At 37.2% G+C, this 27522-nt stretch overlaps 1 protein-coding gene across 1 annotated transcript in view; it reads right to left on the reverse strand.

Moving 5' to 3' along the window:
* spag6.L (sperm associated antigen 6 L homeolog) overlaps positions 1-27522 on the reverse strand; it is a 101077-nt gene that overhangs the window by 43885 nt on the left and 29670 nt on the right. Inside the window, 3 exon segments of the mRNA NM_001096217.1 lie at positions 827-1000; positions 3172-3377; positions 15885-16068. Of these exon segments, the coding sequence (NP_001089686.1) occupies positions 827-1000; positions 3172-3377; positions 15885-16068 (564 nt within the window).

Here is a 27522-nt window from a genome sequence, read left to right on the forward strand (position 1 = left end):
TTAAAAAGCTAATCACCGATTGGTTGCTATAGGTAACAGCCCATGGGCAAATTTGCCCAGTGTTAATAAATGAGCCCCAGTATCAGCAGTGCAGTAGGAAAAGGCAACAATTGTTTTCCGTTGCATTTAAAACCATAGATATTTTTAAACTCGTGTATACTGGAAAGTGGTTTAGAATATTTCTCTTTTCATACAGAAATGTTACATAAGAACATCCAGCATGAGACAAGGCAATGCTTGTACTCGATGTGTTATACAACAATAGAATAACAGCAGTTTTCAGAATAGGGTATAAACTGTCGTTTATGCTTTCAGATCTGCATCTTATCAGCGTCCCTTACACCGTGTAACACTGATGATGATAAATCGGCCTGGAATGAAGATTGCTGTGTCTGGATCATTAATGTTTACAGCTGACATTCTTTCATTGCTATTGGAGAAAGAACTGCCTTGAATAGCAAGTGATAGTATTGCAAATCAGAGAATACACACACACACAAATACACTCACAGACGCACACTCACACATTCACTCTTGGAGGCACTTCATTAGCCGGGCAGAATCATCAAGTCTGACAACAGCTTAGCGGCAGCCCTTGGGGGCATAGGGGTCACTACCGCAGCCCACAGAACTTCTGCACAGTCAGATTACAGCAGCAGCGAGCGAGAGCACAAAGGATTTCAAGCTCATCTGATGATTCACTCCCAGAATGATTAAAGGATCATTTTAATTTGTCTTTCTCTTAACTCCAAACCCTGATATAATCCCTATTAAACTGATCCCTGGGAATCCTGAAAGCCGAGTTGGTCTGTTACATAGATCTTACCTCGGGGGTGTGCCGTGCAATTTCTCGGATAAGGGTTGATGCATTTTTCTTGACATATTCGTCGGGGTCCTTTAGACACGTCAATACAACAGGAAAGATTTCGGCTTCTACCACCATTTCCGCCAGGTCGACGGAATGCTTAGCAATTTGGCTTAGGGCAGACAGCACCTGGCGCTTGGGAATAAACACAGGGATTAGTGGGTGAAGAGGTAGAGAACGGGTGCAGACCAGTATGAAATGCCCACTAATAAGCACCGCAACTGCATAGAGAATTGTCTCCCAACAAGAACTTCATTACAAAAATGGTATTATAAGACATTTGCTGGATAAAAGTGAGTGAGCTATAAGTGAGCAGGGAGAGACTCAGGCAGGAAGTGATGTCACACCAAGCTAATACTGCAGCTGCTATCCTAAACAGAGAGCTTCTAGAACTTTTTACTCAGGTATGGTAAAGCAGTCTACTGAATAAATATAACATTCTAGCTTTCACTATTGCAGCTAATCTATTGGCAATACAATGCCTCCGTAGCATTCCTTCTCCTTTAATGTAAGTTACTGTCAAAGCTCTGCATGGAAATTTGCATTCAGACCTGTTTTATTACAAGACTCAGTTAAAAAGAGGATTGTAAACCAAACAGTGCAAAGCAAATGACCCTGTTCGCGTGCACGATTAATATGTAAACATTGGATTAACCATCGCCATGAAATGAAAGTAATGATAATATACATTAAAGTGATTCTGTCATGATTTTTATGATGTAATTTTTATTTCTAAATTACACTGTAAATAAGTTACTCTACAATATAAAATGTCATTCCTGAACCAGCAAATGTATTGTTGTAGTTGTAATATTGATGTGTAGGCAGCCATCTCAGGTCCTTTTGCCTGGTCATGTGCTTTCAGAAAGAGCCAGCACTTTAGGATGGAACTGCTTTCTGGCAGGCTGCTATTTCACCTACTCAATGTAACTGAATGTGTCGCATTGGGACCTGGATTTTACTATTGAGTGTCTACCAGGCAGCTGTGTTAGGGAGCTGTTATCTGGTTACCTTCCCATTGTTCTGTTGTTAGGCTGCTGGGGGGAGAGGGAGGGAGTGGGTGATATCACTCCAACTTGCAGTACAGCAGTAAATTGTGACTGAAGTTTATCAGAGCACAAGTCACATGACGGTGGGCAGCTGGGAAACACAGCTGACAATATGTCTAGCCTCATGTCAGATTTCAAAATTAAATATAGAAAAATCTGTTTGCTCTTTTGAGAAACGGATTTCAGTGCAGAATTCTGCTGGAGCAGCTTTATTAACTGATGCGTTTTGAAATAACAAATCCCATGACAGTATCCCTTTAAGCATAACTGGAGTGTACCATTGCTATGCACACATTTTTATATACAGTAAGCTAGACAAAACATAATGAACTAAAATATTCCATGTGATATTTAAATGAAAGAAAAGAAACATACTATGTGTATAATGTGGATCCTTCTCTACATTTTTTTATAAACGTTCAATAAAAAAAAACAGTGTTATTGGTTATTCCGCTCAGGGGGATGTTGTTGTAACTACATGTTTAGGTTTATGCATAAATGTGGGAGTTGCCATGCTGTTTAATAAGATCAGCCAGTTAAAAGGTTGTCCTGTTTTAGAGAGTTCTGCACTCATTCTGTATGGGTTCTTAATGAGAACTGATATAATTTATTTGCTAACTGCTAAAGTCTGAGGTACAGTGTATAAATCTAATAGTATTACATGTTTTAATTCCGATTAGGTAGAACAAAAAGCAATGTCATATTAAAGGGAAATAGTTCTTATTTATTAGTAGAATCTACATTTTCTATAAATGTATTTAAGTAATTGTGCCCAAGAAACCATATTTATCTGCAGATGTGTGTTTATTCATATGGATGCAAGCTTTTGAGTATAAATTAAAAGTCACCCCAAAAACACAAATGAAACGGTTAAAGTGTCATAAATAAGTGAAACATGTTTGTTGGATTAGAAGGAAATATGTGCTTAGCCATCGGACACGTTACACAGTTGGCCTTGTAATCAGTACATGGAGAATGTATAGTATTCCTACTGACCCAAACAACGACCCTGTTATTATGGACTGACATGTTTCTATGACGCAGCACAAAGGTTGAGATATATAAAATTATAATGGATGTTTAAACACCTATGGGCAGTTTACCCATACCCGGTGATACTTTACAAGAGAATGTGGAGGACCTGGGGAAAACACTGCAGTTAAAATAATGTTAATAACGTTGGAAAACATGTACAGACGCGTGGGAATACTGCCATGCTACACAAGTAGAGTACAAAGAGAGAGCAACACAAAGTACCTTGAGTTTAGCATCTGGATTGAGAATCATCTGAGCTAAGTGGGCTATTGCCCCGGCATCCACAACGGTCTGTGCAAGCTCAGGAGAATGCTTTGATAGATCACTCAAGGCGGAGGCAGCAATCCTTTTCAGGGCGATTTCTGGCTCTTGGATACAGAGGACAAGCAAGGGAACGGCTCCCGCATCCACCACAGCTTGTGACAGTTCTGGAGGTCCAACAAGAGGTAATGAAGTAAGTATGGGTCACTGACCCTTGTGCAAGCCATTTTTCAAAATGACAGATACACCAAAGGGAAGAGGGCAGAGTGGACTTTCTGTCTGGATATCTGCATTTTAAATCAGCCCTCCAAGTTCCTGAAACCAATGCAGACCGATTCTTGGCTGAAAGGAACACCGGTCAATAGAGGGACCCCTTTTTTTCATGCACACATTTGAGGCAGATTAGGCTAAAATAGTTGTTTTTTTTTTCTGCAGGAGAAAGAGTAAGCAGATGTCAGCTGTTTAAGCCCTGACTATTCTGGGCTCCCCAATAGGCTTGTCATTTCCGCATGAATAACACTGAGCGCCTACATTATAGCCGGCCCTTTAATTAGAGGTGGAGTTTGCAATCATCTGTGCCGTGTTTATGTTGAGACAATGTGTCACGCCAATGCAAAAATACAACCAAAATGAAAAATGTTTGCCTAATACATTCCATGGTATTTCCAGCATCAAAGCTAAGCAAAGTATCCCCTTGCATAAATAAACAACAGTTCCGCGCATAAATACTTCAGCGCCAGTTACTTATATTATAAACATCTCCATGCATCACTGTGTACCCCCATGCAATGTTTAAGTCCGGCAGCGAGAAGAATTTCTGTTTTCAACATGTTTCCATTTTGCTAATCTGATCTGGAATGTACCCTTTAAACATGGAACACAGCTATTTTAAGAAGATGCTTTCATGGATCAGTCTCCATCTTTATGGATAAAATGTAAAGTGAAGTTTTTAAATGCAATCTTATTCTGTCCCATAATACCATGAATGAGGCACTCTACACACCTTTATCTTTTAGATTGTAAGCTCTATTGGCCCTCTTTTTTTCCCGTATGCAATAATTTTTCGATGTACAGGTATGGGATATGTTATCCAGAATGCTCGGGACCTGGGGTTTTCGAGATAACGGATATTTCCATAATTTGGATCTTCATACCTAAAGTCTACTAGAAAATCACGTAAACATTAAATAAACCCAATAGGCTGGTTTTGCTTCCAATAAGGATTAATTATATCTTAGTTTGGATCAAGTACAAGCTACTGTTTTATTGTTACATTTTTAAAACTTTAAATTATTTGGATAAAATGGAGTCTATGGGAGATGGCCTTTCCATAATTCGGTGCTTTCTGGATAATGGGTTTCCGAATAATGGATCCCATAAATGTAATAATAATAACAATAATAATAATAATGGATTTTCATTTTAGCCAGTGAAATATTCCCATATATATCTATACAGCAGAACCACAAATTCTGAAACTGAGGGTTACAAAAAGAAAAAAGCAGAATTACAGGTACAGGATCTATTATCTGGAATGCTTGGGACATGAGGTTTTTTGTGGATAAAGGGATCTTTCTGTTATTTGGATCACCATACTGTAAATCTGTTAAAAAACATTTTTTAAACATTAATAGGTTTGTTTTGCCACCAATATGGATACATAAAGCAGTTATCTACAGTTACAGTACACTCTACTGTTTAATTATTGCAGAGGAAAAAGTCATTTATAAAAAACAGAATCATTTGTTTAAAATGAAGTCTATGGGAGATGGCCTTCATGTAATTCTGTTTATTTGTACTTTTTATTCTAATATATGTTGACATTTGGCCCAGGTTCTGAGATATAAGGGTTCCAGAACCATGACTAAAATATTAACAGATATTTGGGAAAAAATGTTTTGTATACAGGTATGGGACCTATTATCCAGACTGCTCAGGACTTGGGGGTTTCCAGATAAGGTTTATTTCCATAATTTAGATCTCCATACTTGTTCTACTAAAAATAATTTAAACATTAAATAAACCCAAGAGGCTGGTTTTTCTTCCAATAAGGATTAATTTTACCTAATTTGGGATCAAGTACAATGTACTGTTTTATTATTACAGAGAAATGATGGCCTTTGTTTAATCTGGAGCTTTCTGGATAACAGGTTTACAGATAACTGATCCTACGCCTGTATAACAAAATATAAATATTTATCTGTACAGGTATACAGAAATTGTGTTAACACAGTAAGTAAAAAAAAAACAATATGTAAATTATAGATAATAAATGTATTCAAACCAAAATTAAAATACTATAAATTACAACATGCAATGCTTTTATAAAATAAAATTCTGCTTGAAATAAAGTGGAATTTCTTGATTGGTAAGAAAACAAATAAATTCCATTATGCCCACATCTTATAAACAGCATTAAATAGCTTTAAAAAAAAAAAGCTGCTTTGAATTAAAAAAAAAACAGAATTCAAATTGAACTGGCAAATAATTTTTTGTGTGTGTGTATTTTTTTTATCACAAAACATGGAGAATACAAAGAGAAAATGAGTCCCTGGTTTTGGATGCTGAGCACATACATGTCGCTGTGGGGCACAGTTATCCGTGTGATAAAACAAACCTCCAGGATATTTTTAAAATAACTGAAAGTCAACCCCTGTTTTCCAGTCAGTGGTTTTCAAAGAATTCTGTGGAGAATCTGTTTTCTTCCTTTGATAATTATGCCCCATTAGCTTTAGCCATAATATTGGATTATGGGGCTAAGAATATCCCAGTGCTTAACTGTAATAGCTGAAATGTGAAGACGAAAACTAATGAGAGGCAGGAAGAATAAAAAGAGTAATTTCAGGGGGAAGAATATCCTGCGGTTTTCTCCCGAGAGCAGAGTTTATTTACAAAATCGCCAAAGGGTTTAAATGAAAAAGCAATGTCATTATCCCGAAGGTGTGGGAATTTGAGCCACGAAGGTGAGTGAACCGCAAAGAGTTTCAAGGAGAGATCTGATGTTAAAAGCACTGCGGATTGGAAGTGGCCCATAATGGTGGAATTATCAAATTACTGCTTTCATATAAGATCTGAAAAGTTGTCACAAAGGGCAAATTTTTGACTTTTAAACAAACTTAGATGAAAATCAGAGCCTAAACGGGCATGGTTTTGTAAACTCAGCAGCATTATTATGTTCTTACAGCTTTATAATACTGCGTTAACTTTATCTTTCTGTTTGTAGGTCACTCAGGATGTGCAGGTTCAATTACTGGGCCAGCTCCTAGTGCCCCTGTACAAGTGCTCATGTATCCTATGTACACTACTTCCTGCTTTACCAGACAGTAACCAATCAGTGACTTGAGGGGGGGGGGGCACATGGTCATAACTGTTTACTTTTGAATCTGAGCTGAATTCTGAGGATCAATTGCAAATTCACTGAACAGTTATGTCCCATGTGGCCCCCCTTCAGGTCGCTGACTAACTCAGAGCTGAAAAGCAGAAAGTAGTGTTCTGGCTATTATGTTAGACATCAGTCACTCCAGCCTTTATACATTACATTTTTTGGCTAATTGTATTAGAAACATTTTATAATTGGCACTTTTACACTGAACGGTTCCTTTAAGGGAATCTATTAGAATGCTTATAATCTGAGGAAACAGCTACATCTGTAGTAAAGGGGTGGTTCACCTTTAAGGTAACGTTTGGTATGTAATAGAATGCCCAACTTTTCAATTGGTTTTCATTATTTATTTTTTTATAGGATTATAATTAATTGTCTTTTTCTTGACTCATTGCAGCTTTAAAATGGGTGTCGCTGACCCCTTCTAAAAAGAAAATGCTCTGTAAGGCTACACATTTATCGTTATTGCTAATTTTTATTGCTCATCTTTCTGTTCGGGCCCTCTCCTATTTATATTCCAGTGTCTTATTCAGATTGATGCATGGTTGCTAGGGTAAGTTGACCCTAGCAACCAGAATGCTTAAAATGCTAATTGAAAAACGGCTGAATAAAAAGCTAAATAACTCATAAACCACAAATAATGAAAAATGAAAACTAAATGCAAATGTTCTCAGAGTATCTCTTTCTACATCATACTAAAAGTTATCTAAAGGTGAACCACCCCTTTAAGCCCCAAGTAGGGATCTGTAATGACAGAAAGCAGAATCAGGATGCCTGGAATGGTTTGCAAGAAATGGGAACACATATTTTTTATACCATGGACCCTGTACATTCAATTCAATTATTGCAAAGAGCTGGAACTATATCAATAAATTTAATGGAGGTGGTACTGTATATTAAGGGGCAGATTTATCAAGGGTCGAAGTGAATTAGAGGGAATTTTCGAAGTAAAAAAATTCGAAATTCAAAGTAATTTTTTGAATACTTAAACCTGCCGAAGTGCTATGTTAGCCTATGGGGGACCTTCCAGAGCAATTTTCGACGTTTTTTTGTATTCCACGAAAATCATACGATCGTACGATAAAATCGTTCGAAGTACGACCGGAGTACGATCGTACTACGATCAGAATACAATCGTAAGATGAATAAAATCCTCCGACTTTGAATTCCAATGTCGGAGGATTCTATTCGATGGTCGAATTTCGAAGTATTTTCCACTTCGAAATTCGACCCTTAATCAATCTGCCCCTAAGGGTGTATTATATCTGTTTGTTAAATTATTGTAAGATGTATACGTGTATTGTTACAAATTGGATGTAAAGCAATGCTGGCACTATATAAATAAATGAAGATGATGTTGAAGATAACAAAAAAATGTGGGGGCAATGTGCACTTAATATTTAGGTTACTGTATGTATTAGCCAGTTAATTTGTGACTTGTGCCAGACAACTCTACTGCAATAAATGAGTGACAATAGTGATTGTTTTCTACTGTGCAGCCTTAATACTAGCAAAACTTACAGTGAGTGAGCAACAGTTTTCTTGGTTATTAGTCACACACTGTATTCAGTATAAACTATAGGCGCCATAAATATCTGCCAGAAGCACATGTGAGATATGAGGTACACACACCAGCCTTGTGGTTGCAGTTCTTATCCGGTTGTGTAGTTGCTTTGTGCAGAGTGCATGACACCTTTCAGGCACCTACAGAAACATCCTGCCACACATCTTACTTGCTAAGATTAACAGATATGAAAAGTGTCCCTCATTCTGCTATCAGCACAAGAAAATAATCCTCCACTGTAAAGTTTAAAGAAACAGAGTGTTTTAGGGTGGAGTAAAAAAAAAGGGTATTTGCCCTAAGCACCCAGAATCACGGGGTGCCCAGATTGTAGACCTGCAGTTCAACTGTTAACTGGGTGATGCAGTTTCAGGGCTGCAAGTTAGAAGCCTCTGTGGGAAATGCCACTTTAGTAAATAAGAAATTTTTTAGAGCTGGGGCATAGGGTTGTTCTTTATTTACATAACTTCAGATTGTATTACTAAAGCTGGCCATACATTAGCTGCTTGTTCAACCACATCAGACAGAGTTTGCAGATTCTTGGTCCATATACAAGGCTAAAACAATATCAGATATCTATTAGGCAGGTTTGAAAATCCCATCGGGTGAGGACAGCATTTAGCCAATGATACATTCCCCTCTCAATGGGCTCCTCAATAGGCTCCTATTATGATCTCATCAGTTTGGGGGCCAAACAGGTCAGTCTGAACTGCCCACCAGCTGGGTGGTCAAATCACTCATGTTATGACTTCACCAAACAAGCACCAAGTCTCCTCAGTTTTTTAACGCAACTGCCAGTACCAACCAGCAGTGAACAGCCATAACTAAAGGGCTACATGTTGGGTGGCTTTGTTACTCATGTAATTTGCCCTAATATCTGTTACTGTCACCAACAGCCACAGTCCCTTCCCAGAGACTAATATCCACTGTTACTATAGGCACCATCGCTCCCTACTATACCTGCTATCCCACAGTCACACTCCCTTCCCAGAGACTATTATCCACTGTTACTATAGGCACCATCTCTCCCTACTATACCTGCTATCCCACAGTCACACTCCCTTCCCAGAGACTATTATCCACTGTTACTATAGGCACCATCTCTCCCTACTATACCTGCTATCCCACAGTCACACTCCCTTCCCGGAGACTATTATCCCACTGTTATTATAGGCACCATCGCTCCCTACTATACCTGCTATCTCACAGTCACAGTCCCCTCCCAGAGACTACTATCCCACTGTTACTATAGGCACCATCTTTCTAGTCAACTAGTCACAGAAAAATATAACATAAAAAAAAAATCTCAAAACAATGCTAAAGATAAAACTGAAACCTTAAACTTCCGGGTTGCAGTTTCTTAAAACTCCTCTGTTTCTAGCTCTCAGGTGGCCTTGCATATACTCTGCCTTTTAATACCATAATAACACAGACTGACACAGCCTAAATGTATTCCTTTGATAATGGGAGTTACAATCAGTGGCCTGGTAATTGTGCAGACTTGGAATGCTCCCATAGGAAATCTGTAAGCCAAGATGGCACCTCAGCCTCATTTGCCTGACACTACAGAATTGCTAAAGATGAAGGTATGCAAATGCAGCCGCTAAAAGACAATTAAAAGGCTGAATTAGTCACCTTAGAGCAGGGCTGCATAATTACAGTCCATGTTTTATAACTATTAGGGCTCCTAGAATAATCCTTCCACCGCCACACTTCAGGCAGGAGTCAGATGCTAATACAGAGAGCAAGCATGAATGGTTTCCAGGAAGCTCAGTGCATTTGTGCTGTAGAATTAAAGAAATGATGTGCTTGGGTCTATAGAATGCTCCAGGAAAAGGCATCTAATTATAGATCCAAAATTTAAAAAATCAATAAACAAACCCTAGCGCGCTGTGTGAGGTAGGAAGCCATTGTAACAAAACTCAGCCAATCAATAGAACATGGAAAGCTTCAAGTAACAGTAATTTACCAAGCAGCTGGGAAACGCAGGGATGGGTCTGGGAGTATTTTCCCCTTACAGGCTTGTGTGCTTTTGGACCATCGTTTGAGCACAATGTCGAAATGGTCCAAGGACCCTTTGCTTCCAAAAGTTGAACGATTGAAACCTCATATTTTGCTTGATATCCTCAACAATTCAGAATATTCACACTGAATACAACACTGTAAAATATAGGGATGCATCGGATTCAGGATTCGGTTTGGTATTTGACTGAATCTTTTACAAAGGATTCAGGGTTCAGCCAAATCCAAAATAGTGGATTCTCTGCATCCCTAGTAAAATATATATTTAATATCAAGCATTACTTGCTGACTGTGTGACTATAACCTAATACCTAATACATGTTATTGCTTATGGTGCACACAAAGGATTGTTTCTGCGTAATTGTACAACTGTTAACCCTGAAAGAGCAGATTCAAGTTTTTCCATTCAAGTTTTTTCTTAAATTAGAAACCATTCAAGTCATACGTTCATTCGAGGTATAAAAAAACTTGACTTTTAATAGTCTTAAAGGGGTTTTTCACTTTCCAACACTTTTTTCAGTTAAGAGTACTCAAAAACGTTCTCCGCACTGCCTTAGCTGTGTTGTCGAATGCATCAAATCCTCTTCCGGGTATACCGCTATCCCGACATATACTGATAAATTCCAAAATGAGGAGAGCACTCAAAAGTTAGCAAAAATATGCTGTGGTTACATTTATTCAAGGCCACTACAAGACAAACCCTTTATCAAGGGTTTAAGGACCCAAAATCAGGTCGCACTCCGGATAAGTTTGAGGAGGTTTATTGCAACATTAAGGGGCTGATTCACTAAGGGTCGAATATCGAGGGTTAATTAACCCTCGATATTCGACTGGGAATTGAAGGATTTAGTGCAAATAGTGCGATCGAAGGATTATTCCTTCGATCGAACGATTAAATCCTTCGAATCGAACGATTCGAAGGATTTAAATCCAACGATTGAAGGAATATCCTTCGATCAAAAAAAGTTAGCCAAGCCTATGGGGACCTTCCCCATAGGCTAACATTGACTTCGGTAGCTTTTAGATGGTGAACTAGGGGGTCGAAGTTTTTTTTAAAGAGACAGTACTTCAACTATCGAATGGTCGAATAGTCGAACGATTTTTAGTTTGAATCCTTTGATTCGTAGTCGAAGGTCGAAGTAGCCCATTCGATGGTCGAAGTAGCCCAAAAAAAACTTCGAAATTCAAAGTTTTTTACCTTCGAATCCTTCACTCGAAGTTAGTGAATCGGCCCCTATGGTAATAGCATCGCCTTACGCGTTTCCGGAAAGCATTTCCTTAATCATAGGCACTTTTTTCAGTTACTTACTATTATTTATTTGTGGCTGTTTTTCTAATATTAAAGTTTAAATTTTACATTAGTTGATACATTTGTTATCTTTGTCCCTGTTGAGCAGAATCCCTGAGTTTCATTAAAGGCAGCTGTTAGAATTGATACAATAGTTGCTAATATTCCAAAGATGCTGCTGAGAAATGTATCAACTAATGGAGCAAATTGTAACAGTTCAGAATTTGCACCGGGATCACTGAGCTGCCAGACCGGAAAACGAGACAGGGACATTCAACTTTAATGAGCAGATTTATCAAAGGTGGAATTTTGAATTTATGTGAATTTCTTTTTTATCTAATATACTCACAGCTCAAACAGGAGGTTATTTAAGAAAAAAATTGAACGTCTTATATTCGATCAAATAGTCCCAACCGAAATTTCGAATCAAATTCTAATTAAGTTTTCCCTCCGAAAAAAACTTGAATGTCAGGAAGGAGATTAACATATTCATATGGTTCGACGGACCTCTGCCACTAACTTGTCAATGAACTCAGGTGGCGAATATGCAAATTAGAACTGTTTCCGTGGTTGAGGTGTGATGAATCTCACATTTGAATTTACATTCGAATGTGTGAATTTTGAAAATTCCAATTTACTACTCGACCCTTAATAATCTGCCCATAAATTTCAGTTTTGGAAAAAATTGTAAAAAAAAAAAAAGATGAAATAAATGGAAAGCAAATCTTTTCCCATATATACTGATAATTTATTTCAGCTTATATACAGTGCTGGATATGATGCCAGTGCTTCATATTTTGTTGCAGTAATAATGACACCTCTTTTTTTATTTTACAACAATTTCACAAAAGTGGCACATGAGCTATTTCAGGACTTTTGATATCCATGATTTTCTAGTAGCTCAAAAGGCAGTACTTAATTGTCTGTATTGCCTGTTATGGCATTCACTTGGAAAACTTTCCCTAAATGTATTCATGTATCCCATCGAGCCTTGACATAAGGAAATAACACTATCTCCAATGCGGTTCCCTCGCAGTAGACTATTTTTTCCTCCTTAGACATATTAACGTGTATTTGTGTATATAGAGTGTGAGTTGGCTGCTGGCCAGTGCTTGAGTGGGTATAGCGTCAGCTCACACAGGTGTAAAACCCCCGGAGATTTGCAGAATGCTGTATCACACAAGGATATAATCACGTTCTATGACCTCTGAACTGTGGTACAACAATTTTGGAAAGCCGCAGATTACCATAAATACCATGGGCTGACTGCGCTGCCACAGCTTTTTTTTCTCCTGCAAGAGTGCAAATGAGATTAACCATAATCCCTCTGTTTCTTGTAAAGTTCATATCCATGAAAAGCCTTTACTCTGAAATCCACTTCTGCAGTTCATCATGTCTGTACACCCTAGAATTCTACGGGTTACTGCCTTGTAACTGCAAGTGTCAGGGAAGGGGTTCACCAGCCAGAGAAATAATGATGAGTATAAAACATGTTGGAAACACAGCAAAAGTTAAATATAGAAAACAGCAACATTCTGCCGGGTGATTAAGGGGGAGAATAGGGGCTAAAAGAGGGAACAGGGGGAAATTAATCAAGAAAGGGCTTGAAGGATGGAGGGAGGGGGGTGTAGGAACTGATGGGGAGCAGAGCAGGACTTGATGGAGAAAGAGGCAAAACAAATGAAAGGAGAGGCTGGGGGAAGGGGAATTCAAAGCACAGCCTGAGGGAAGGAGAGGGGGACACATGAGCTGAAAGATAAAGTATGGCTAAGGAAAAGGGCAACTAGCCAGATCAGGGAAGGAGGGGATGGTGAGAATGGTAATGCAGACAGCAAAAAAATGAGTTTGGTGACAAATTAGAAAATGTATTGAGTAGTACAAAAATATATATATTGTATAACATTTTGTCTAACACAAAGTAAAACGAAATTCCAACGTTTCGATCCCATCATAGTGATCTTCCTCAGGGAAAAAAAATGAACCCTTCCCAAAGGAAGAACACTATGATGTCATCGAAACGCTTGAATTTTGTTTGCTTGTCTATTAAAATCAGTTACGCTCACTGAGGCTGTTGAGTTATTTTTTTGTTATTTTGTACACATTTTACCTGCACCCAGGCATGATGTGTTTTTGTTTGGCGAGTGCTCCTCCATGTTCCATATATAGATTAATATATATAATAACGACCCTCTGTCAATATACAAGGTTGTATCTCTGAAATATAGACTAATGATATTAAAGCTTTGGAATGTGGATTATGGTGGAAAAACAGGGGGATGAGACATTCCAGAGGTATTCATCTGAGAACACTGCCATTTAATAACTCACAGCAACCAATCAGATCATTTGTTTCAAAAAAGGAAACCAATAAATATAATCTGCAGACTGAGGCACGATATTTAAAAAATAGTTTGCTTGGTTAGTACTGCCCATATTTACTCTTGTAACACTATTTACTACAGTCCTATAGGGCATTTTTACTAGTAGGGTACTGGTAGAATTGCATGATCTGGGTAAAATTGCTTCCAAGTGACAAATTGGCCTTGAATCCCTACAAATAAACCGGAGCTTAGGGACCACTGCATACCCTAGTCTTAATTCTGTTATTATACATTTAGGGGATCATTTACTAAAATTCAACTTTTTCTCACTCTAGTTAAAAAAAAAAAATACCAAACCCCCAGCCCAAATCCCCTTAATTTAACAATAATTCTTCTCAAAGTAGTCGGTGCAAAAAAAATTGTGACAAAATCGTGCCTCAATTAGAATCGTGTGACTTTTTTTGAACTGACGCTCTGAAAACTCGTCTATCGAATTGTCGCCATGACAACTCAAATTTATCGATTATCGATCGAAAGCCAGTGCAAAGAGACTGAAACTATTGAGAATCCTGAAGGTAGAAACATGTTCCAATTGTTAAAGGGACCATCTGCTATTAACTTCTACATGATTTTAACAGGTTTTAGCTGGAGTATTTTGGATTCAAATTTTTAGTGGCTTTAGAGCTTAATAAATCTCGATAAATTCTAGGTTTTTTCATCTAAAAATTAAAAATTTTTCCCCTTTAAAAATCTCGACCAGAAAAAAATGTAAGGTTTAATAAATAGGCTCCCTAGTCTGTATGATGTTCACTATATATACAGTGAATGTATTCTTATATTTTGCATTACAGGTATGGGATCCGTTATCCGGAAACCCGTTATCCAGAAATTTCTGAATTACAGAAAGGCCATCTCCCATAGACTCCATTTTATCCAAATAATCCAATTTTTGAAAAATGATTTCCTTTTTCTCTGTAATAATAAAACAGTAGCTTGTACTTGATCCGAACTAAGATATAATTAATTGGTATTGGAAGCAAAACCAGCCTATTGGGTTAATTTAATGTTTACATGATTTTCTAGTAGACTTAAGGTATGAAGATCTAAATTATGGAAAGATCCCTTATCCGGAAAACCCCAAGTCCCGAGCATTCTGGATATCAGGTCCCATATCTGTATAGAGGTTGGAGCTACTACATTTGTACATAAGTCTGCTCAAATCCACAGCAAGATGATCATCTGATTCTATGACCTCTATATGGCTTGCATCACTTATACCCTGTTTTCCACAGTGGCTTTGGAGACAATTTCATGTGTTCTGGAACATTAAATTGCTTTGGTGAAAGCTGCAGTGGCCTATATAATTCACAGACACTGATATCAGTGAAATCTAGAAATTCTGAAATGGGCGCTCAGTCTGTGCATAGCCTCCTTCGTTCTGGGAAGTGCTACATATTGATTGTACTTGATGTAATTACATGTAATTGCATCTGATTTCATCTACAATATAACAGCTTTATATTTGTCAAGAGGACTTCTTTTGAGAAAGAAATATGTGTTGTGGGTTGTTCTCTTGATTTCTAGCTTTTAGGCCTTGTAAAGAGGTTAAACATAGTTCGTATTAACAATAAAGTTATATACTGCAGGTAATGTTTGGTAAATGTGAAATGATTTGAACTGCTACGAATCCTTCCCTACCACAATTCGAATTTTAGTAGATCTGCCCTGTGGTATAAGGAAAGAGAGATCACAAATAGCAGGGGACCTTTTTACTCATAGAAGTATCACCGTACCAGAGGCCACCCCTTCAGACTAGAGGAAAAGAACTTTTATTAGTGAGGTTGTGGAATGCACTGCCGGGTGATGTTGTGATGCTGATTCAGTTAATGCCTTTAAGAATGACTTGGATGATTTCTTGGACAGACATAATATCAAAGGCTATTGTGATACTAAACTCTATAGTTAGTAGAGATATGGGTATATATCATTTATGTGACGGTATGGAGGGGTGTGTGTATTGATGCTGGGTTTTCATTTGGAGGGGTTGAACTTAGACTTTTTTCAACCCGATTTAACTATGCAAGTATGCAAAGCCATTACCTGCATTGTGTCTAGCAATATAGCCCAGCGCCCAAGCTGCTGCCTCCTTCACACCAGGGTCAAAGTCCTCCAGGCAAATCACCAGCGTATCCACAGCCCCAGAGTCCACTATTGACTGAGCTAACTGAGGAGAGTGTTTGGCAACGGCTCGGAGCACAAAGGCTGCTGCTTTCTTGTAAAAGCGCTGTGAGGGGAGAAACAAGAGTTACTAAGGCTTGTAGAGAAGAAAAATCAGAAAAATTGCTCAACACATAAATACAATAAATTATTTTCTAATGCTTGTACTGATGTACATTTGGTAATCCGAATGGCAACATGATTCATTTGTTCTGTATGCAAGGATTTAAAGGGTGAATGAAACCCAGACATCATTTACTTTGAAGAGCAAATAGAAGTGGCAGTAAACTGGCACTGAAACCTGGTACATAGCCATAAGCAGAAATGACAGATAAATCTTTACATGGCTGTTACAGTTTCATTGGCTCAGACTATCAGTCACTGACTGTCTTTATCTTCTTTCAAGAATGGATATCTTCAACCTGTCTGTTGTCCTGGGATCAGACAAAAGAAAACATCCAACCATACGCACAAAATATATATAAAAGGTAAAGAGAAGACTAAAGCTGGCCATAGACGCAAAGATCTGATCATACGAATAGAGGATTCGTACGATTTTTGGGACCGTGTGGGGAGACCCGACATTTTTCATCCGGCGGAGATCGGTTGTTTGGTCGATTGAACAGGTTAGAACATTTCTATCGGCTGCCGATAATATCTCTGCGTGTATTGCCGATCATACGATTTTCAGTGGGAGACTGTCACTAGCTTTGTCAGATATAGATATCGTACGATTGCTGTCAGGGGCAGAACATTGCTGATCTGTTCTTTAACTACTTTATTTGATCTGAATGGTAAGACTTTGATCTGAATGGTTAGTGGTGGGTCGGGAGATGGGGATGTCCGATCGTACGATAGGATCTTTGCATCTATGGCCAGCTTAATGCCACAATGGAATTTTAAACACTGGATAACTTTTTCCTTGGAGGAAAGTGTTTTGACCAAATCAAACAGTAACAATCATTAAAGGGGTTGTTCACCTTCCAATACTTTTTTCAGTTCAGTTAGTTTCAGATTGTTTACAAGGAATAAAGACTTCTTTTAAATTACTCTCTATTTTCGATCGTTTTCTTATATTAAAGTTTAGGGGGTTATTTATCAAAAATCAAATGTATCCCTTATTTTCTGAACTATACTCTGACCAACGGGTTATTTCCCGTTATTTATCAATACATTTTCCTGAAAAATTCCAGTTCGTGAAAAAACTTGAAAAATTGTGAAAATTGAACGAAAATTATAATCGTACAAAGTTTTTGGATTTCCCGCCTGAAAATCATATTTTTCCAGTTTTACGGCGAAAGCCACTAATTCTTCGGATTTTTGCACGAAACCCAGCGCAGATCAGGATATCTTCAGACTTCTCCCATTGACTTATATACAGTACAACCCAGGCAGGTCTGAGATTCCGGATTTTCGGATTCAAACTTTTTCTATCCCCGGGGTATAATAAATCACGAAAAATTTGAGGGTTTTTTCACCAAAAAATTCAGATTTTATAGTTTAAAAAAACTAGAATTTTTCAAGTTTTTGGCATTCGACTTTAATAAATAACCCCCTTACTGTTTCATTTTCCACCTTCCTATGTCTTTCTAAAGCAGCTACGGGAGGGGGGGTCACTGACTCTGTAAACTGTTCTATATGATACTATATACATTTGTTATTATTTGCCTTGCTGAGCAGAATCCCTGAGTTTCATTAAAGGAAGCTGATAAAATTGATACAATAGTTGCTAATATTCCAACAGATGCTGCTGAGAAATGTATCAACTAATGAAGCAAATTGTAACAGTTCAGAATCTGCCCCTGGAATAAAATTTCAACTTCAATTTTGGAAAAACGGTGAAGAATAAAAAAAGGAAAGCAACTGAAAAAAATCTTTATTTCTGGTGAACAATCTGAAATCAACTGAACTAAAGGCCAACAACCCCTTGTTTATTAAAACAATCATATATCTATAATGTATCAATTAATTATGGCTCAATCAGATTGCATTGATCTTCCTGGTTTCTGCTTCTAGGAAAGGGGATTCGATCAATAATGAATAACGTCAGATTTAAATTCTGATTAATGGATTGCATGAGCTTATCAGTTCAATGGAATCAATTGGCTATTTTGTACAAATAGATCAAAAGTGAATAAAACGTGGAATGGGTAGGGCTTCTGCTGGATTCCTTCATCAATCTTTGAAAAATCTGCCCCTTTGTGTAAGCTAAATGGGCAATTCCCTGGAATTCTGAGCAATACAACTTTTTACAGTAACATTTGTGGCTCAAATCAGAGAGGGAAGCTTGTGTCACTATATTCTAGTCAATGAATAGCTGTGCTCCTAGCTAGAATAAAGTAATAACAGAAATCTGTCCCTGAGCCATATACCTCCCCAGCGATGATATAATATTATATATAACCCTTAAATACATGAAATTGTTAATAAACAAAATATAAACAGGTATAGAATCAGTTATCCGAAAACCCGTTATCAAGAAAGCTCCAAATTATGGAAAGGCTGTCTCCCATAGACTCCATTTTTATCAAATAATTAAAAATGTTTGAAAATTATTTCCTTTTTCTCTGTTATAATAAAACAGTACCTTGTACTTAATCCCAGCTAAAATATATTTAATCCTTATTAGAGGCAAAACAATCTTCATATTGGGTTTAAAGAATGTTTAAATAATTTTTTAGTAGATCCAAATTACAGAAAGACCCCTTACACTGAAAACACCAGGTCCAGAGCATTCTGGAAAACAGATCCCATACCTGTAATGAAAAAAGTGCTGTTTTACACCGGGTGGGATTTTGCTTTACATTTCCATAAAGCTGATCCATTTGAACACACTTATTCCATAACTAATGAGTTCAATTCAAGTTGAAGAACAGTCATTAAATCCACATTGGGCAGGTATAAGCGAAGAAAGGATAGTAACAAGCTTCTACATCTTAATTACTTCTAGCAATGGTATATTTATTATTATCAGAGGCAAGTCCTTAGAGTTCTGTGTATTCTGCTTCCCTCCCGTTTCACCAGCTGATTATACAAGTTCATGTTTCATCTGAATTGCTTCTTTGTCTCAGCATCCAAAACACTCGGAGCTAGGAATAAAACAAGGCTGATCTTGTTACAAAGCAGATAAGTTAACTGTCCTAGGACATGTACTGAAGAGTCTCAATTTGTAGTTGTCAGGATCTGCGGTGCTGCAAGTCTGACATTATAGAGAGATTTTCTGTCCAAATGACAGCACAGGACTCAAGGCATCAGAGGGAACTCCATTAGCCTCGAGTTAGGGGGAAATTTATTAAATTCCCCAGCGTGAAGTCATTTTGGCACTTCGCCGATTTACTAATGGGTGCTGGCGTAAATTCGCTAGCAAAGTAGACAAAGCGCTACTTCGTACCCTAATGCCAGGCGAAGTTTCACTCTGGAGAAGGGCTGTAACTAAGCTAATTCCCTAACTTGCGGATTTTACTGAACGTCACCTCTTGCGCCAGACTTGACTTCGCCAGCTCAGACCAGGCGAAGTGCAATAGAGTAGATAGGAGGATCTTCAAAAATAGTAGAAAATTTTTTCTAAGTCCCAAAAAAGCTGGTGTCTTTTAAATTTTTCAGGGTGATAGGCTGAAAAAGATCGAAATTCTTTTTTGGGGTACCCTCCTTCCCCCCTACATTTCCTTACATATGACACCTAAACTATACAGTGGGCACATGTGTAGGGCAATATAAGACCTCTATTTTATTTAATGAATGTTTCCCAGCTTGTGTAGTATAATCTAGTTTATGCTACATATACGTCCATTGTACTTTCACTTGGCATCGTATGCAAATTAGGCATTGCTAGCGTAACTTCGCTTTTCTTGACGAATTAACGATATCGCAACTTCACTACCTTTCCCCTCCCAGATTTTAATGAATTTGAGCAGCCCTGGCAAAACTGCGCCTGGGGAATTATGGCGAAGTGCGGCGAAGCCGTCACTAGCGCATTTTTGGCGCTTAGTGAATTTGCCCCATAGCATCTAAATAATCATCACTGCATTATATATTACTATATAATACACAAAAGCCATGAATATCTTGTAAATTATATCCTTATAAACGGTGAGTTCTGATGTCATCAGTTATAAACGGTGAGTTCTGATGTCATTTCTGTCAAGACTCACTGAAATTTGTGTATTATAATAAATAAAGTACCCCCAGTTGCCAAATATGAGGATATTAGAAGTTAACTCGGAGTTTCATGACCTGTATAAAAACACTTGGCCTTCGGCCTCGTGTTTTTATATGGTCATGAAACTCCTCAGTAACTTATAATATCCATATATTTTACAAGAGGGGGTACTTTATTCACTATATTATGCTTTGTAATACAATGAGCTGTTGTCTACATGGCCTTCTATATGCATTTATTGGCTACCCAAAATGCAAGGGCATCCAGCCCCTGTCTTAGTGGCCCTGCTTCAAATGGGTGGTTCACCTTTAATTATATTTTAGTATGTTATAGAATGGCTAATTCTAAGCAACTTTTCAATTGGACTTTATTTTTTTATTTTTTTGTAGTTTTTGAATTATTTGCCTCCTTCTTCTGACTCTTTCCAGCTTTCAAATGGGGATGACTTACCCCATCTAAAAACAAATGCTCTGTAAGGCTACAAATGTATTGTTATTGCTACTTTTTGTTACCCATCTTTCTATTCAGGCCCTCATATTCATATCAATACATGGATGCTGAAAATGCAAACTGGAGAGCTGCTGAAAAAAAGCTAAATAACTAAAAAAACACAAATAATAAAAAATGAAAACCAATTGCAAATTGTCTCAGAATATCCCTCTCTATAGCATAATAAAAGTTAATTTAAAGGTGAACAACCCCTTTAATCCATAGTTGACATTCCCCTCAGAAGGTACAACTAATAGTTGGTTCTTGTAGAATTATGAAGCCAAGCTTCTCTGTCTACTTAGCACATATAAGATTCTGGGCTACTACCTAAAGGCAACAGCTACACAGGAAAATAATTTACAATTCTGAATAACTATATTCCTGCTCTGTTTCATTTAAATTTCTGGAATCAATGTAACAACAGGCTAAATAGATACTAGTACCACAAAACAGATGTGGGACCTGTTATCCATAATGCGAGGGGGGAATCTGGGTTTTTTTTCTGTAATTTGGATCTCTGTACTTTAAGTCTATATAAAAAAAATGTAAATATTAATTAAACCAAATAGGATTGTTTTGCCTCAAGTAAGGATCCATTATATTTTAATTGGGATCAAGTACACAATACTGTTTTATTATTACAGACGAAAAATAAATCAGTTTAAAATTTTGAATTATTTGATTAAAATGGAGTCTATGAGAGGTGGTCTTCCCGTAATTCTGAACTTTATAGATAATGAGTTTCTGAAATAATGATAAATAATAATAAAACAGTACCTTGTTCTTCACCCAAACTAAGATATAATTAATCCTTACTGTAAGCAAAAAAAACCATATTGGTTTTATTTAATGTTTAAATTATATATTTAGTAGACTTAAGAAATTGAGATACGAGTTACAGAAAGACCCCTTATCCAGAAAACCCCAGGTCCCAAGCATTCTGGATAACAGATCCTATACTTGTAATTATTTCTTATGGGGAACATTTTACTGTGTTATTTATTAAGAGCAGACTATCTAGAAAGAAAGTGTTGGATGACAGTGGGAAATAGATGAAGTTGATATTTTTAGAAAGCTTGTAGTCATCCATGAAGAGATAGCTGTAAGGCAGTAAGTGATATTTGATAGTAAGGAGGGAATAGGAGTCAAAAGGTGTAAATCTCAGTGTCATCGTTACAACAGAAATGATTGAACACCACAGTGGTTACAAGTATAAAAGGAAACATTACATTAGGTAACAGAAAATGCAAAGAGAGAAGGGAATAAAGAACAGCATGGAAGAAATAATGATATATCTGTGAACAATGCTCTGTTTGAGTGAGATTTTCCCTTTAACTTAGTCAGTGTGGCCTGGTATGAAAATTCTATGGTTATGGTAAATCTTCAGAATTATACTTTTTTTGATTTTTTATATTTAATTTTGCAAATTAATGTTTTGAACTATTTATACAGTAATTACACATTAGAACACTCAGATAAATGCATTCCACTGAACAACAAGCCTAAAACTAGAAAATGTGCCAACTGTAGCAATAACAATAAATGTGTAGCCTTATGGAGCATTTGTTTTTTAGATGGGGGTCAGTGACCCTGATTTGAAAGCAGGAAAGAGTCAGAAGAAGAAGGCAAATAATTTAAAAAACTATAACAAAATAAAAAATGAAGACCAATTAAAAAGTTACGTAGAATTGGCTATTCAATAACATCACTAAAGTATAGTAGACTATTTTTTGGTGTGATTTTTAAACAGTGCTTGGTCGTTTACTCTAGTGATTCAGCATTTTTCACTGGTTTCCCGCCACAATGTATTTTTAAACCGGTGTTTTCAGCCGAAACGTCAGTCGTGCCAATAAAATTGACTATAGTTTCATAAGTCCTGTGAGTGCAGCTTTGTCTCTGCAAATATATATATATATCTATATATCTATATATCTATATATATCTATATATATATCTATATATATATATATATAGATATATATATATATATATATATATATCTATATATATATCTATATATATATCTATATATATATATATATATATATATATATATATATATATATATATATATATAATTCAACATAGGCAGCCGCACTCTGATCCGGATCTGTTAATTTGTTATCATAGAATTCCACAAAGAACCGCACTCCAACTTGTTCTGATGAATAAATTCACATTTTATTGTATTCAATTTGCGTGAATACAATAATTGAATACAATAAAATGTGAATGTATTCATCAGAACAAGTTGGCGTGCGGTTCTTTGTGGAATTCTATATATAAATATACAGTATATATAAATATTCCAACAAGGTTGCACTCACTTTAGATAAAATGTAGCATTTATTCCAAACACAGTAAAACCATGAAAAAGTACCCCGTACAACCTACCCTGTGGTTGAAAATTATATACAAAAAGTAAAATCTGAAATTGAATCCAGTATGTTGACTAGGAAGAAATGTGGGCGATACAATATGACTAAGATGGAGGTTGATACTTTGATGGAATTACGGTCAATGTCCAACATAACGATAATGCCTTCTGACAAGGGAGGAGCTATCGTTGTCTTGGACACTGATATGTATGTGAATGAGATATCTGGACAATTGTCAGACAACACTGTATATTTGATGCTAAAGGGTGACCCCACAGATATGTTTAAACATGAATTTGATACTCTGTTACTTCATGCTGTACAAAATCAGACCATTACTGTATCTTCCAAGATATACATGACTGTAGACTTTCCTATAGTGCCTCTTATCTATGTATTACCGAAAATCCACAAGGACCCTATTAACCCGCCAGGTAGGCCTATTATGGGGGGTATAGGGTCCTTAATGATTAAAGCAGCAGAGGTACTGGATAAAATATTGAACCCCTTGAAACAACAAACAAGATCCTTTATTCGAGATACAGGGGACTTTTTAGAGAAGCTTTCGCACAAAATGTGGAGGGTGTACTTTGGTTGGCCACATTAGATGTGGCTAGCCTTTATACATCCATTCCTTATACTAAGGGTCTGCAGGCAGTGAAAACTATACTATACAACAGTGCACTATATTATGATAATGAGATTGATTTCTTCATGGAGATGCTAAGCTTTATATTACATAGGAATTATTTAAAGTTTCAGGACAAACATTACTTGCAGATATGGGGGACAACCATGGGCTCCAAGGTGGCCCTGGCATATGCCAACTCATTCATGAGTTGGTTTGAGGAGATGCACGGGTATCAAAATGTACTCTTCACCAGCCACTGTGTGGCTTGGTGGAGGTACATCGATGATGTATTTCTCCTATGGTGGGGTGACCTGGAGTCTCTGTCCGTCTTCCGTGATGCAATTAATGAGCCCATGCAGATATTAACAATGTCAGTGTAGCATTTCTAGATGTACTTGTTTCACGTTCACAATTTGGCTTTGAAACTCGTATATTGCACAAAGCCTACAGATCAAAATCAGTAACTCTCATATGATAGTCATCATCCCCTAGGAGTAAAAAGATCAATACCTATAAGTCAGTTCTCGAAAGTATGTAGAATTACAAGTGAACCACAGGTCCGAGATAAAGATTTGAAAACTATGAGTAAGAAACTTTCGGATAGGGAGATATCCAAATCATATTATACAGAAAAATATAGACATGATACAAAATAGAGAATTGGGACAGAAAAGATATAAACGTAATAATCATAATCAAAGAGTTGCCTTTGTCTCACAGTACAATGCATGTAGAAATGGCTACAAATCTATATTGTACAAACATTCTATCACTGACTTTCAACAATTACCAATGATGTCATTCCGCAGGGGTACTACTATAGGCAATAAAGCTGTGAACGCGGAGGTTTGTCAACCCCACAAGAAACATTTTTGGGTCCTAAAAGAGAAGGCATGTTTAAATGTAGAGGTTGTGCTCAATGTAAATATGTATTGGTGGGTCCTGAGTTCAGTGACACAGAGAACATATAAAATACGTGGGTTTAACACCTGTGAAGCAAGTTTTGTGGTTTACATGCTGGTCTGTCCGTGTGGGTTGATAATCTATGTTGGTGAAACCACTCAAAAGGTTTTCCCAACATAGATCGACCATTAACACAAAAGATAAATCTTTACCTGTATCTAGACAGTGTATAGATATGGGACATACATCGGATGATCTAAAATTTAGAGTACTTCAACACATTCCTCCGACCAAAAAGAGGTGGTGACCGCAATTTGATATTAAAGAAAACAGAGGTTCAGTGGATTGATAGGCTGAAAACATTATCCCCTAAGGGGTTAAACCGAGACTTTGACTTGCACTTATTCTTGTGACAAGTCTTGCTTGTGTAATTGTTAGTTATTGCAGTGTATGCCTTAACGTAGCTGTGTTACTGGAATCTCATTGAATACTGTATATTGAAATTGAACTTGATGTTGCTATGTAGATACGCGATAGTTACTAGGATGGACGTGGGTGTATCTGCTTCAATGTATGCGCGATATCTGAGATACGCGTATCCATGGTTACCGGCTACATCACTTCCGTCTTCATACCCTAACACGATCCTGGAAACGTTTCAGATTGTTACACGCTGTGGCAGAGCCATGCTTGAGAAAGGGGACGAGATGTTCCCGAAACGTCACTATTTACACCGACTCTGTACAGATAAGTCTGCTATGTGCTGCATATGAACTTTTTACATGCTTTTACTGCGTTTGGAATAAATGCTACATTTTATCTAATGTGAGTGCGACCTTGTTGGAATATTTATATGTACTTTGCAGTGGATTGACTCTCCGCTTGTGCTAACTATATATAAACATAACAGTGCATAACACGTGTTAGACAATATAAATATATATATTATTTACTGCCCCAGTGGAGTTTATAGTCACATACACATATAGTAGGGTCATTTTCAACAGTATACAGTTAACCTGTCTGTGTGGTTTTGGAATGTGGGAGGAAACCAGAGTACCCAGCAGGAACCCATGTTGACAAGGTGAGCACATACAAACTTATACTATAAAGTATAACATTATTATATTAATAAGATGTATTGTATACATCTCAATACAGCTTACAGCTTTTAAACGTTATTTAGTTACATGGGCAAAATTTGCCCTGGCTCATTAATCCGTTGGAACCAATCAGCAGTGCGCTTTTACTGATCTAGTTCAATTAGAATAATCAAAAGAAACATCGAATTATTCCTATGCATTACTGTACTGGGGAAAAATGTGCCCTTCTTACTGTACCCGTAGCTTCAAAAAACTTAATCTATATAGACGTGAAGGATTGTTCTAGCACTCAGTGTAACAAACTGGGGCAGGGGCTGATGTGAATGATTAAACACTCTCTGTAAAGAGCCGTGTAATATGTCAGGGCTGTATAAATAAAGCATAATAATAATTAATTGGTACTTCTGTATGTTTTCTCTTGTAGAAGTGACAGATAATACATTTCCTTAGAATTTTGCCTCAGTTCTCATGAACACTTAAAAAAAGGTGCACTTCTGGCCCTAATTCCTTTAAAGCCTGATGTGCTGATTTTTTTCCCCCTAACATCACATAAAGACTTTTCCGCTCCGAGAACAAAACTCTACTTTGTGGAAAGGCCAAGGATCACACTGAAAAGACTTGCTGCTCCTCTTGGACTAATCACCAAGCAAACATATATAAATATGAAGGAAATTCAGCGCTAATTCAGTACAGGCCAAGAGCGTATTTCTGCGCCCGTGTTATGGGTGCTCTCGAAAGCTTCTTTCCAAAAGCATCATGCAAATTTTTGCCTGCAGCTGTAGAAACAGGGAGGCGTGCCTGCGGCTTAGTAAATATTCCTCTGAAATGTTGCTTTATTTGCATGAATGTCTTTGGGGCTGAGGCTCTGCCTTTGGAAAGGGATCTACTATCTGTGCCTCTTCAGCTGCTCTTGGACTACAACCCTCAGCACCTCAGAGCAGCCAAAGGTACTCATAAGGAGCAGGGAGTTGTAGTCCAGCAACAGCTTCCATTTGATGTATTTAAAGGGGAACTGTCGCGAAAAATGAAAATGTAATATTAGCTTCATCATACTGAAATCAGAAACTTTCTAAATACACAATTAAAAATACACTTTACTCTCCAGTGCAGAAATCAGATTGTAATATTTAATATACTCTTCTTCATACTGAAGGAAGAAACTTTCTAAATACAATCAATTAAAAATTCGGTACCGTTTCTGAAATAATCAAGTTTATCTTCACTATTCCTCTTTCAGCATCTGTTTCTATTCATTCTCTCTTCATGCAGCAGTTGGGTGTCAGATATTCATTGTTAGTTAAATCCTATATATCCATATAGGGGGGCTCCTTTTGCATACAAGATGTATTAGAGCTCACTCTATTAAACTCACCATGTCTCACCATGTCTCTCTACATGCAGAATTTGGGCAAAAGGCAGTTATTTTGTTAGATTTTGTTTTTACTAGAATCAGTTATTTGAGTGAGCTCTACTACATTTGCTTCAAAAGGAACCCCCTATAAGATATATTGGATCATTCATCTGACACCAACTGCTGCATGAAGACAGAATGAAGAGAAACAGATGCTGAGAGAGGGATAGTGAACATAAACTTGATTATTGAAGAAACAATGCAGAATTTTTAATTGATTGTATTTAGAAAGTTTCTTACTTCAGTATGAGGAAGTGTATATTAAATTGTCATTTTTGCGATAGTTCCCCTTTAAATTTTAGTGACGTGGACTGCCATGAAGGGGTTAAAGATCTCAAGGAGACCATGCCAGTTCTTTCCACCCCCTTACAATCTGATTTCTGCACTGGAGAGTAAAGCGTTCAGCCACAGTTCACTGTCAGTTCTCGGAACCATGACTGAGAAAGT

Source organism: Xenopus laevis, chromosome 6L, assembly GCF_017654675.1.
Source record: "Xenopus laevis strain J_2021 chromosome 6L, Xenopus_laevis_v10.1, whole genome shotgun sequence".
Taxonomy (NCBI): domain Eukaryota; kingdom Metazoa; phylum Chordata; class Amphibia; order Anura; family Pipidae; genus Xenopus; species Xenopus laevis.